The 14269-nt window shown below is 35.9% G+C and overlaps 1 protein-coding gene across 1 annotated transcript in view; it reads left to right on the top strand.

The window, feature by feature from the left end:
• The window catches only part of LOC121417388 (transient receptor potential cation channel subfamily A member 1 homolog), a 102756-nt gene that overhangs the window by 72284 nt on the left and 16203 nt on the right, over positions 1-14269 (top strand). The window contains exons 17-19 of the mRNA XM_041611078.1: positions 7068-7171; positions 7836-8156; positions 9564-9719. Coding sequence (XP_041467012.1) covers positions 7068-7171; positions 7836-8156; positions 9564-9719 — 581 coding nt within the window. The remainder of the gene's footprint in view (positions 1-7067; positions 7172-7835; positions 8157-9563; positions 9720-14269) is intronic.

Below are 14269 nucleotides of genomic sequence, written 5' to 3'. Positions count from 1 at the left end.
TGTTTCTCCATTGGAACATATTTTTAACTTATCACTGTCAACTGGATGCTTTCCTGAGCTATTGAAAATAGCCAAAGTAATCCCGATTTATAAAAAAATGATTCTACTCAAGATACAAATTTTCTGCATATTTCCCTCTTACCATGCATATCAAAATATTAGAAAGAATTGTTTACAAAAGATTGGATTCCTTTTTGTCATTTATTAAGATTATTACACTAGCCCAGTTTGGATTCAGAAAAAAATTCTCTACCGATTTCGCAATAACCAAATTGCTGGACAAGGTTGTAAACTCACTTCCAAAAAAAATCACACCATTGCTTTATCTATGGACCTAAGTAAAGCTTTCGATACCAATGGTATTTTACTTAACAAGTTGTATTATTACGGGATAAGGGGCATTGCTTGGTCATGGATTAAGAGTTATCTTTCCGATAGGCAACAATACGTTTTTATCAATGATATTAAATCTCCTGTATTTGCGGCGTCCCGCAAGGTTCTATTCTGGGACCTTTGTTATTTTTAATATACATATCTCTTAACATAAGTAAAACTCATATATGCATTTTCAATCATCTCATAGAAATGAAAATTTTACACAAGATAAAAAATTGATAATGTGCCTTTAGATAAAAAAAAAAGGAAAATTCCTTTGTATCACAATAGACAGGCATTTAACATGGACTCCGCACATAAGCAACGTGTCTTCCTCTGTAGCTAAGGGAATTTGAATACTATGTAGACTACAAAAAATCTTACCAGAGAAATATCTTGTGATGATATATAATACATTGATTTTACCATATATTCACTACTGTAACCTCATTGGGGAGAATAGCTGCAAGACAACGCTTAATCACATACTTTTATTGCAAAAGAAAGCGGTTAGAATTTGTTCAAAATCTGCATATCTTTCACATACAGACCCTCTTTTTTATCGTCTGAAAATATTTAAGATAAATGATATTAATACTTTTCAAATAGCACTGTTTATGTATAGATTCGACAAGCTAGCGTTCAAACTCACTTGACACTCCGTTTTGTTCATGATCAGCCATACATTCTTTTGCAACGAACGTAGAGGGCAGCAACACACAAGCGTGATGCTCTAAGGAAGGTCAACTCCACTCGAATTTTGTGACCACTCTAAAAAATAAGGTGGGTTTGGGGGAACTTTGTAGAGTTGATTTTTTTCATTTGTTAATTTTAAATATTTTTTAATTAAAAAACTTTTGGATTGGTAATTCTGGGTAATAATATTAAGATAACTATTATTTTTGAAGAAAATATCTAGCTTAAATAATCATGATTTTGACATCTTTCCTCATTTTGGAATATCAAGTCTATGACGAGGACACCTTTGCTCTGTTAATTTCTTCTGCTAAATTTCGCTGCACCACTAATAAATGCATAGACAACCACCGAAATAATCGAGGTCATTTTTCTGGCCTGGGTGCGCCGCGTCTGGCCGGTCGCGTAGCTAGCTAGTATCGTTGATGATGCGCTGGGGCTCCAGGCGACTCGTCATAGATCTTCCAGCAACATAGACAATGACGTCTAATTTGCCTGGGCTGATGAAGTGCAATGGCTTCAGGGCCGATGTTTATCAACAATGATTGTTCAAGGTTAGATTTCAAATTTTAAATGTCATTTTACTTTTAAGTCTATAAATCTGAAATAAAGGTGCTGTATCCCCGAAATCCGGTTCTAAATTTCAACTTCGAGTCGGAGACTATGGACGGCGACCCCCCCCCCCATGCTATCGGATGCATTGGCTGCAAGCTGCGCTGCAGCTGCACAGGCAGGCTGCGTCGAAGGTCGATCAAGCAGCCAAACTTCTAAACGGAAAGCCAAATTAAAGCTTAAATAAACGGCCACCTATCCGCATTTTTTTGGCTTTTCTTTAATAATTTCTAAGAAAAATCGGCCAATTGAGGCAAACTTATTGCAATGTTAAATCGTTTGGCAGAGAGTGCCATCATCGTTCTGGGTTACTAACCGTTAGACCTAACCCAGTAAGTTAGGATAGGCCTAGCCCTAGCTAGCCTAGGATAGGGCTGGGGAGTAGATTACATTTTAGTTTCTTGATTGGGGCAGAATTTGATTCGACAGGCAGCATCCATATCTTAATTGACCATTGATTCTCTGCAATCATGCAATGTTTTAAAGACTTTTACATGATTGAAAATTGTTAATATTTCTGGGCCTGGCTTGGCTCGGGCTTGGCCGACAGAACGCGTAAACTTAACATTTTTTTGAGAAATTCGAAAGCGGAAGAGCAAAGTGACTGAGCTTGTCGTGATTTTATGCATTTCTAAAGTGAATTCTAAGGATTTCATCTCTAACGTTAGGTCTAACGGTAACTTGTCAACCATATAATTTAGATCTAGGAATTTACCCTGTGAGGCCTACGGACTAAAAAAATCTTAACCACCTAGCCCATGCAGGCTGGCCTTATTGGACCAAACCGAGCATCGGGGCTTGCATGGACCAATTCTGAATTGAGATAGGTCTAGGCGTCCTAAATATAGACAGGTGAAATCCGTCTGTTTTTAGCTATTTTTTGTTTTCTTTTTGCATATCTCCTACCAACAAGTCGTAGTATCCTACTGCTAGATCTAGCAAGGGCGCCGGAAGCGGGGGGGGGGGGGGGGGGGGGGCATTTGCCCAACCCCCAAGTAATTTTTTTTTTTTGGGGGGGGGCAAAACGAGATTTTGCTCCCCCCCCCCCCAAAGCAGAAAAATGATAAATTATTTCAGGACAAAAGTAAACGATGAAGACAATTTTCTGCCTAAAAATTGTCATTTACATTGTCAAAAATGAAAAAAAAAATCGCCCCTGACGGGGCAATTACATACCATAGTAAGCCTCACGTCTTTTGACGAACATGTCCCTATGTGAAACACCTTTGAGAAGCCCCTTTTCCATCTTATTACAGTGTGATAGCGTTTAACATTTTAATGAATACATTTCAGACTTAACCGAATGACAAATTGAAAGTGGTTCACCAATGCATGCTTGCTGTGTCGGCTAACAAACACGCGGTCGCCCAGAAACGCTCAGACCGGACCCGAAGTCACTAACGCGCGTGAACGCTAGTTACTCGAGCAACATAATGGAATCTGTCATATTTTTCAAGCCCAGAAATCATAACATCTCGAGGCAGTCATAATAGGACCTACTCTCAATCTTCCATTTTCTCGCCTATCATTTTACTTCTTCCGAATAAGTAAAATTGATAGGCGAGAAATTGGAAGATTGAGAGTAGGTCCTAGAGTAATATTTTTGTGTGTAGTACTGAAAATGACTGTTAAACATAAAAAGTTAAAGAGGCTTCAGTAGTTGGATTATTGGACAAATGAGAAGATGCTAGCTTGAGTCGGCGAATGGAGTGCAGAGCAGGAGAATCCATTCATCAACTACTCAAGCCTCTTCAACTCTTCAACCTTTTCTGGTTTACTGTCTTTTTCATTTAAACAAAAAATACTCGACTATCAACTGTCCACTTCCTGCCCTGTCCAGGGGCCGCGGAACGGTTTTCAAAGTGGGGGGGGGGGGGGCTGAGCAAAAAGTGGGGGAGCTGACCAAGCAAAAAAATCACAATCATAATATTATGGTTACTTTTACGTTTTTGTACACGGTTTTGGAAAAAAATGGGGGCTCAACCACATCCGCTATCAGAATGTAATTGTTTTCCATGGCGTAATTTCCTTCAGCAAGAAATGTATCCACATTGTGCTGCACTCGACCCAGGTGAGCTGAATGGGTACCCGGTAGGATTTATTCATTGCATGCTTTAGCGCCTATATGGCCGCTCAGCTACAGCCTGGGTAATAATAATATACCAAGTATTTTTCAGCGCCTTGAGCACATAATCAATGTGGATTTGGCGCTTTCAAAATGTTCTATATTATTATTATTATTAAATAATGTTACATAATCTACATTATGAACTGCGGTAGTTCGTTAATCAGTTCATTACTATTTACAGATTAATATTTCTTGGAATTTGATATTTATCATTCCCTAGTTATGGTCACATTTTCCCCAGAAAATATGTAAAGAAAGAAGATTTTGAAGAAGTCATCCAAAAGTGCTTCCCAGCCATACAAAACATGCAAAGGGAAACACATCAATCGAGTTATGTTTAAACTTTAATGATTTACAGAAAAGTTTTAAATTTTTATACAATTAAGCTTGTCATATTTCTTTTTCCTCCAGTTACAATTTATGAAACTTATTGCGCGTATTTCATAGGTTCTTATAAATTTTGAGTATAGTCCTTTGTATAGTGAATTCTACGTTTAATTCTCAAGAAATTTATTTTTGAATGCTCTTAGAAACGCAACTTTTATACTTCATTCTTACACAAAGTCCTTACCGTGGGGGTCCAAACCCTCTCCTGCTCGATCGCTTCGGTATCTCACGCTGTCAAAAATATTGTACCCCTTCGGGATTTTGCCCCCTCAAAACTGAAAGTGTTCCGGCGCGCCTGAGATCTAGATATCTAGATTCGACAAACAGATGTATGTTCAAAGCTTTTGTCTAATTCGACTGAAAAGGTTAGATCTTAGACGTGGGTCTATCGATCAACATGATCAAGATCTAAGTTAGATGTAGACTTCACTTATTAATGATTGGAATGTAAATCTAAATGTAGAAGTTTTGGGAAAATGCTAAAAATGAGTAATACGTTATTCAGTTTTTTTAATATCCATTGTTGGCATTGCTGCCGGTTCTTTATTTATATATAGACCATATACAAATAAATACGGTAAATAAATAAATGAGTCACAGCCTCTATGGGCTGCAGATAAATGCTTATCGACAGGTTGGTCGCCACGTCCTGTTCCGCCTAGCAGAACAAGTACCAGTGCTAGACTAAAGGTTGAGATCTAAGCAGAAGACGGAACATACATGTGCCTAGCTTAAGCATAGAGTGATGCAGGGTTCAGCGAAGAGCTCAGAGAAAAAAAGGTGGTCATATTCAATCCCAAAATGCTTTGCGAGTGGTCACAAAATGGTCTCGGCGCAAATCACCTAATACAGCCGTCTGTTGAAAACGCTGATAACAACAATCACCGGTTTGGTAATGAGTTTAGTTTCTAAAACTTATATTTGGAAAGTTTTAAATATCAATCTATGTTTATAAAAGTATAGTCTTTAGGTATTCTTTATGTTATCTTTGATATCATTGTAGTCATAACCTTTCATACTATTTTCGTGATTATCACTTGTATTTGATCGGCGTTTGATTTCGTTGGCATGAATGATAAAATGTGCGCGCATCTATGCTGCATGCGCGTATTGAGTTGACCTTCCTTAGAGCAACACGCTTGTGTGTTGCTGCCCTCTACGTTTGTTGGTCTTTTGTCAGTGTAGTAAAATAACGAGAAATCGTCATTACGGTGTAGCGTTAATTTCGGTGAAAGTTACGTAATCTTCGCACACCGAATTCGCATAGCGGCAGCATGGTCGAGTGATTTTTGTAGCCTGTTATTAGTCGTTTCGCGCGTATTTGACACACAAGCTTGCACCGTGCAATGATGCACACAGCACCCACGCTCTTGACCGAAGAGACGACCCAACATGCCCAATGAACTTACACACAAACTAATGCCTATACCTCGGCTATCTTTCCTTGTATGCACACGTTCATGCACACACCAAACCCCATCTCCCTGGTATACACATGATACATGTAATGATAAGCATGATAAGAGAGAATTGAGATGAATGAGGGAAATTGTTCTCTGACCATCAACGTGATCATTGTGAATGTAGGCCTACAAACATGCATGCTAACTGACCACGGGACCATACAGCCAGTACCAAATTATTCACCGTTTCCCCCTTTTCTGCACTTAACAGTCATAAGCCAAAGGAAAAATAAGGGATATTAATGTTTCATGCGATATTGGACAAGTCATGTAAGTTTTATAATTTCATCATGTTCATCTGTTTTGTAATTGACGATCCTGATCCTTCACTGTGTCGGTGAACTGCATCAAGGACTCATCATTTTTAAATAGTTTTTTACTGGTTTTTATTGTACATGTCAATCTTATGTTCACCGTTGCTATCACCTATGAATATTAATACTATAACAAACCTTCAAGTACGAAGTTGTGTGCATATTGATCAGTAAACTACGTGTAGAATGAAAGTTTACATATCGGATACAAAAGTTTACGTGAATGACGGCTGTCAAAAACGCCTATCAGTCGTTTTATTCAGCTCGGCAAAACTGATGTACAGGTTCTTTTGGTAATTTATAACAAAATGCCACGGTAAAAAAAAATCGGCGCGGATAGATCGAATGCTAATAAAGTTGAAAAACAAAGTATCGTACTTTGCAGAAATCCTTTTGTTTTGGGACAAATCGCCAGGAAGGGAAAGAAGGGGGAAGAGCTCGTGGAATCGTTCGCTCTCGCTCGTTTCTCATAGGTTTGCGTGCAAATCTCCGTGAACCGCTGGCAATGTGCAGCGCTCTCGCTGTTATCGATTCACTGTGGTGACCTCATTTTATTACATGTTTGCGTAATGACGATTTCGCGTGATTTTACTACACTGTTTGTTAACCATGCGATAGCTTCTGTGGGAAACCGGTGAAAACACGTCTATTTAACGAAATTATGGAAATACAAGCATTGTTTCGAGGGAACATAACTTGTTTACTTCCTGACCATTTTTTGTGATTAAGGTATCAAATAAAAGAGCAGATATTGTACTTTTTAGGCATGTAATTATCTTTTTGAAATTCAGATACCCCGCCAAATGAGTTTTTGGTATCCTTTCTTCAAATTGTTTTTGCTCACTCATGCGTGAGTGTGGAATAATTTAAGTAATACCAGATGAAAGAAGAGATTCTAAGCTTTATATTGGTAGGTCATTTGTCTATTGTATTTGTGATTAAGTTATGATAAATCATCGCTTAATCTCGGTTTCTTTTTATGAGGACGCACTGTATATTGAATATGTTGTATGCTTTATTTAGAAATTTTATTTGCTACCATTTATGGGGATATGATTTTGGCTAAAATTGATATTTTCCTTTTGTTTGTAGAAAAGAACTCCAATTTCTACAGTGATGGGAGATTGAAAGAGAACGCCGTAATATATGTGACCGACCCCGTCTACAGATCTCAGAATCATCCATTAAGGCTCATGGTATGTAACAAGATTTACCCTTATGGGCTGTTCATATTTTGCAGGTCTTACGCAAGAGAAGCTTTAAATGATTGGTTGATATCATAAACAGGATTGGCAGTAGTGGGACAGGGAAATACTGGGGATAAGTTAATACTGCCTAAATAATTCTACAAGGGAAATGTGACGTTTTTATCCATTTGTTCATATGGATTATAAAAAAACACCCAAAAAGGAAATAAAAAATTTACACATGTAATGTAATCTTGTTTTATTAACAGATATTTTTTCAAATTTATTTTTGGTTGCGACGACGAATGCAAGATTTCCATGTATATATTGTAGCGTTATGGTCTAGTGGTTCTGACTCTCGCCTGTGAAACAGAGGGTCATTGGTTCAAATCCCAGCCATGATATGATTTCCTCAGCAGGAAGTTGGTCCCATTGTGCTGCACTGAACCCAGGTGAGAGAAAAGAGTAACCAGCAAGATTGATTTCTTGAATGCACCAAGCGCCTTCAAGCAGCTGAAGCTAAAGCCGGTGTAATATAAAGTTTGCCACTGAAAAGTGAACGAGATAATCAGATCCTCATGTTTAATATATCGTGGATTGACAAAACAATTTTTATTTTCATCATCATCAATCAGTGTCGTCGTCATCATTATTATTTGTATCCTCTTTTTAGATCCAGAATGACGATAGTAAAATGCTCCTGAATCACCCAGTCGTGCGCCTGATGTTTCGCTACAAGTACAACTCAACGCGGCTCAAATACTGGATCAGTTTGTTCCTCCGGTTGACCTTGGTGATCCTGGTTACCGGACATAGCTTGGTCATTCCTCCGTCGTTCTACATAGAAACAAACGAAGATGGCACCAACTATACGTGGTTAGCTGATGGGCGCACCAAGTGGCTCGACAACATGAATCCGTCGGCTCTTGTTTTCTTTGGTCAAATCGGTACCTGGATCATCATCGGGCTCACCCTCATCTACTTCATAGAATTAGTAAGAAAATTATCTTTCTTTCTTTTCACAAGGGTGTTTCAATTATTAATCATTTGAATTTTTAAATATTTGGCTTATTAACCCTATTTTCACTGAGCTATTTCACACCAGCATATACATGGTGCAGGTGGTTTTGGACCCCCCCCCCCCCTCTCAGATATCTGCCGCTGACTGCGCGATCGCCGCGAAAATTTGTATACGTGTAGAGCCAGATGTAAAATTCAAGACTGTATAGTAAAATTTCCCCCCAAAAATAACTGTTAATATTTTTAATTGATTAATTATGCTAATAAGCGTATGAATTTTTTCTTATTTTTATGTTTTTGCCTTTAACTCAATTTATATAGCTAGTAAAAAGCTATTTTTGTGAGGGTATATATGTTAACATTTCTAACAAATATCTAAAATAAATTGAAAAAATATAACTAATTTCTTATGTGATTTATTATTTTTTTTATTATGTATTTGTTTGTTTTTTCTTCCTGTGAACTTTGTTGGGGACCCTTTTGCGATCATAAATAGCATTCTCAAAATCCATTTTAACAAACAAAAGTAAAAATAATTACAAATTTATGATTCTTGGTTGTTAAACAGAATTTGCATTGACTTTGTACACACAATCACGCTTTTTAGCAAGATGTTGCGTAATTTCATAACCACGTAACCGGTGCTGTTAATTTGGTCTCAAAAGATGCCAAAGACTTGAAAGTAAAAAAGTCAGCGTGCTAAGCAATCAAAAAAATTCGCGCGACGGGATAGTGACGAATTTGTTGACCAGTTTAATAAGGCTTAGAGGATTCCCTTACTGTTCCGTGCAATTTTTTGGAGCGGACAAATAAAATGTGTTCAAGATATTGGAAGTTAAAAATAATAAATTTTCATGTTTTTTTCTTTATCGATTTAGCGGTAAATTTTGTTTTTTGAATGGTCTATAGAGACCTCAATTGAAAATATCCAATTGAAAAAAAATCATAAACGAGTCGGGAAACAAAAAAAAAGAAAATTTTGTTTTGGGGGGTTTGTGAAAATCTATCAATAAAATTGCAAAGTTGCAAAGACGTCAACAATGAATTGTCTTCATGAATACGATTTGTATGTTGTTCATGTCTTTATGAATGTTCATGCCAAAGTATGGCACGGTCACGCCAACAGCCAACAGCCAACAGGCTCAGATCAGAAGGGGGACCTTGGTGTCTCACAGTACTCAGTAACTCTGAATCAGCCCAGTCATAATTTTGGTAAGACTTTTTTGAGTCAATGAACATTTAAAATATTACACATTTCAATTATAAAACATTTTTACTCATTAAATATTAGAAATTATTTATTATTGGAAAAATTTAATATTTTATTAATTAAACACGCTAATATAATGGCATGTAATGTAGTAATTATTCGTGCATACAGACTTACCGTGTGTGGATCCACAGACAATCAAAGTTGGACTCCATCCGTGGATTAGCCAGCATTGTTCGAGAGATGGCCCTTCTTACTTTCATCATCCTCTTCGTCATACCTGGCCTTGGTGAATGGACATATGCCCATGGGGTCATGTTCAAACCGGTCAGTACTTGTTTATTACGACATATGGCCATTTGGTCAAGTTTAAACCGGTCAATCCTTGTTATTATTATTTTTGCAGGAATTTCTGCATTTTGTTCATAAATCAATAACAAGTGAAAAGATATTGATAAAATAACAATGACATAAATGAGTATATTTTGTGTGACAATCGAAAATATAAATAATGTATAAGGATGAAAAATACATAAATGAAGCATGTAAAATAGTAAAGTGGGTAAAAATGCAGGGGCCAGCTATAATAAGCAGGTAACTGTCTGAAACAATAGCAGCCATGAGGGAGGGCTACACGGGAACCGTAATAGGTTATAAATAGAATTCGATAAATGTATTTATTTATTCACGCATATTTAAACAGGTTCACAAGGTCAGAGATAAAATTACTGTGTTGCATCTTGGTCCTGGTGTATAAAAAACATGATAAATGGTAATGACAATAATAGGCATATAATAATAGCATATATCGAAAAAAAGGGTAAGACATAAAAATATCAGCGTAATACAAAAAGATGGAAACACTATTAATCACCTTATTATTAATGGTAAAAAAATAGATAGGCCTACATGAAAGAAGGGTATGTATACGTATAACCTTATCAACTACAGTATATAAACAATTGCAAAAAAGCAGGGGCTGAAAGTTGTGAATAATGACAGACAGAATAAAATTGTAATGTAAATTACTGAAAATATATAAGTTCAGGGATGGGGCTATTATTACATATTAGATTTAGATTTTTTGTATGGAGACTTAGATACATCTAAGGATTGAGCATTTCGGAAATTTGAGGGTAATTTATTCCATACTTTGGCACCGGCATATTTGAAAAATTGACAAAAGAGTTGGATAGTAGGTTTCGGTGGTACAACATTAAGGGAGTTAACATTACGAGTTTTCAGTCCATGTCAGTCGAAGTACATTTCTATTTCATTACATAATCGGGATGGGGCGAGACCGTGAACACATTGGTACATTAGGGTTGATAGAAAACAATCACGGCGATCATCATTCGTTTGCCAGGAATGTTTGTTCATTATTAAAGTGAAGATCTGAATTTGTATTGTAATCATAGAGGTTTCATGGCGAGCAGCTCTTTTTTGGAGTCTCGATAAGGGTAATATCAGTTTGCTGGGTCAGTTGCCCCATACTGAGACACCATAATCAATGCATGGTTGTATAGACGATATATATAAGGTATTAAGTAAAGTTTTGTTTAAAAATTTTGCTAATTTGCCTAGGTATAGATCTTGTAAGCAGTTGATTTGCATAAGTGTCTTAAATAGTCATTCCACTTTAAATTTTCATGTATAATAATACCCAAATACCTGATAGAATGAACTTGCTCTATGAGTTCATTATCAATATAGATATTAAGACATTCTGTTGACTTTGTGGAAATTAACATTTTCTTCGTTTTACTAACATTTATCTGAAGACGATTTCTCTTATACCAGTTGTCTAGTGTGTTTACCGTATTTTGTAAATTTAGATTAAACATTTTGTATACAGTGCGTATCAAAAAAACGTTTACACTTTGAAAAAGCCATGGGAATTAACAAATATACAACATGTGGGTAATTTTTTCACATATAATTATGGGTTTGGGTCTCATCTATCCAATGACAGTAAAAATTTTGACAGAATGTTAAACTTGAGTGAGCACTGTCCATTTTTGTAAAGCTGGCAGAAATCTGTTTGCGCAGAAATGCTTGTTTTCACGCTGTGTCAAGGGGAAAGGGTGGAATCAAACTTACCCTGCGAAGCACTTCTCATAAATTTCCCTAGCACTTTTAGCCAAATGACATAAAACGGGTACATTCAAGCATTTGTAAAAATTTTGCCACCCAAATTTGAACACTTAGTAAGCACAACCTTCACCCTTTTTGTGCCAGCTGGATCTGAGGACATAACTGAATCTGAACAAAAGTTTATGTCAGACATCTCCAGCATTTTTCACTAAGTTTTTATCATTTAAAGTTGGTTTACATTTGATTTTTCATTTAATACTTGTTTCTCCACACTTTTCCCAAGCTTGGCAATGATTAACAAAATGAAAATCAAGCCTAAGCCATTTCATGTAAATCACAGCTCAGTGTAAAGCAAACATCGTCAGGGTTGACTCGGTGGTTGGGGGAGTGGGGTGGGGCGCAATGCACTCTTCGAAGTGTTTGGGCAAGGAAACAAGTTTAAAAAGGTAAAATTAAAATAAATTTTACTAACTAATTCCCACTTGTTCCTTTATATGATTAAGGACTACTTTCATTCGCATAACTATTTCAAAGTTTTGCGCAAATCATTTTTTACCAACTTTTCAAAAGTAAGTGGTGCTCACTCAAGCGGAAATATTTTTCGACAGTTATACCGTCATTTGCTTAAATGGATCTGTACCAATGCTAAAATGTGGAAAAATCGTCAGGATATTACAAATATATAATTTTACGAGATTTGTTCTAAGTGTAAACTTTTTTTGATACGCACTGTATTATCGCCAGTAACATAGATAACTACATCATCAGCAAAGATAGAACATACAACATTATTAAGGCCTTCTGATATATCATTAATAAATAATAAAAATAGAACAGGAGCAAGTACACTGCCCTGTGGTACCCCTATTGGTAATTCTTTTATAGAGGAGTTTTTACCCTTTGAAGAAACAAGATGTTTTCTTTCACTAATATAGTTAGAAATCCATTTTAATTCTTTGACATAAATACCATTCTCTAGTTTAAGCAAGAGTAATTCATGATTAACACAGTTGAAACATTTAGAAATGTCAAGAAAGCATGAGCAAATTATTTCTTTATTGTTAAGAGCCTCGTGAAAATCATCAATTACCCTGTGACGGCAGGCGATAGTAGAATGGTGAGGGAGAAATGCATATTGATCGACATTGATCATATCGTTCTCTTAAAGATAGTTTAATACCGGCAATTGAACTTCTTTTTCTATCATTTTAGATACGTGGCATACTACAGATATAGGGCGATAGTTTGTAATGTCATCTTTGTTCCGCTTGCCCTTGTATACAGGGGCAATCTTCAAATCACAGGGTATGTCACCTGTGAACAGACTAGTATTAAGAATAGAACATAGAGATTCATATATATAGGGAACAGCAAGTCTCAGTAACTTAGTAACGAAATCCAGTATGTCGAGATGACTGCTAGTATCAAGACGACTCAAATAGTTTAGTATTTTTTTAGATTTAATTTGTTCAATTTCAAAAGTTCGAATATATTTGGGGTGTTTCCAATCTAGAACGTATGAATTATCAAACTCTTACATATATTTATTTCCATATTTTAGTGGAATAATCATTTATAACATTGCAGTCAATATTACAACTTTCTGAGTTAACATTTTTATTTGTAACTTTTTGCAATTATTTTCCAAGTGTTTGTGAGTCTGACTTATATTTATGCGTGATATAATTAGATTAAAAATTTTCTAATGAGATCGGTAATACGATTTCTCATTATACGATATTCTTTATTAATTCAATTAGAATATTGTAAATTAGATTTATTTTTAAGTAATCTCTTTTATAAATCATCTTCACAATATCAGGTGTGATCCAAAGGCATGTTTTATTCTTTACGCGAATTGTCTTGATAGGAGCATACTCATTACAAATATTGATAAATTCAACCTTCCATTCGTTCCATGCATCAGTTACAGATTGACTCTGATATTCCTTTTTACTAAGAACATCCGAATGTTGAATGGTTGAAATAAATTTTTCTTCATCGAAGTGTTTATAATTACGAGAAGGTTTGGTTTTGTGTTCATTAATGGTAGACTTAAAACTAATACAAGTAGATAAAAGATGATAATCACCTACACTTATTTTGGCAACATTACTAATGACAAGATTTTCAGGCATGGAGGAAAAGATGTGATCGATACATTTGGATGATGAAAACGTCACCCGAGTAGGTTTGTCTATCACTTGAGTAAGAGCAAAAAGATCGTCAATGAGATTAATAGGGTTAACACTGTCATTGATATCATATAGGATAGTCAATATTTAGATCTCCAAGTATTAAAATTTCTTTCGATTCAGATGAAGCCTTTTCTAATGTATCGATCATTCTTTCAAAATAATTATTTGCATCTTGAGGTCTGTATAAACAACATAATTACAAGTATTTTTTCAGATGATGTGCTTTTAAGTTCACCCAAACACTTTCAACAGTACAATCATTTAAATCTTTTCGTTCGTCGATTGACAATGATTTTTTTTTTTTTGGGGGGGGGGCGAAAATACACATACCCCCTCCACGGCGACCGTCAGAGCGGTCACTGCGGAATATGGAGTACCCATCTATCAAAATTGAAATGTTCGCAATAAACGGAATCAACCATGCAAGTTTCAGTTATGCAAAATACATCAAGATTAAGTTTATTGATTAAAAATTTCAGTACATCCATTTTATCAAACAAGCTGCAGGCATTTACATGGGCGATTTGCAATCCTTTAGTTCGATTTAAGAGAACAGCACAACGATCATACTCATTTTTGTAAGAG

Source organism: Lytechinus variegatus, chromosome 6 (assembly GCF_018143015.1).
Source record: "Lytechinus variegatus isolate NC3 chromosome 6, Lvar_3.0, whole genome shotgun sequence".
NCBI lineage: Eukaryota > Metazoa > Echinodermata > Echinoidea > Temnopleuroida > Toxopneustidae > Lytechinus > Lytechinus variegatus.
The sequence above is the reverse complement of the archived record's forward strand: the minus strand, read 5'-3'. Positions and strand labels throughout refer to the sequence as shown.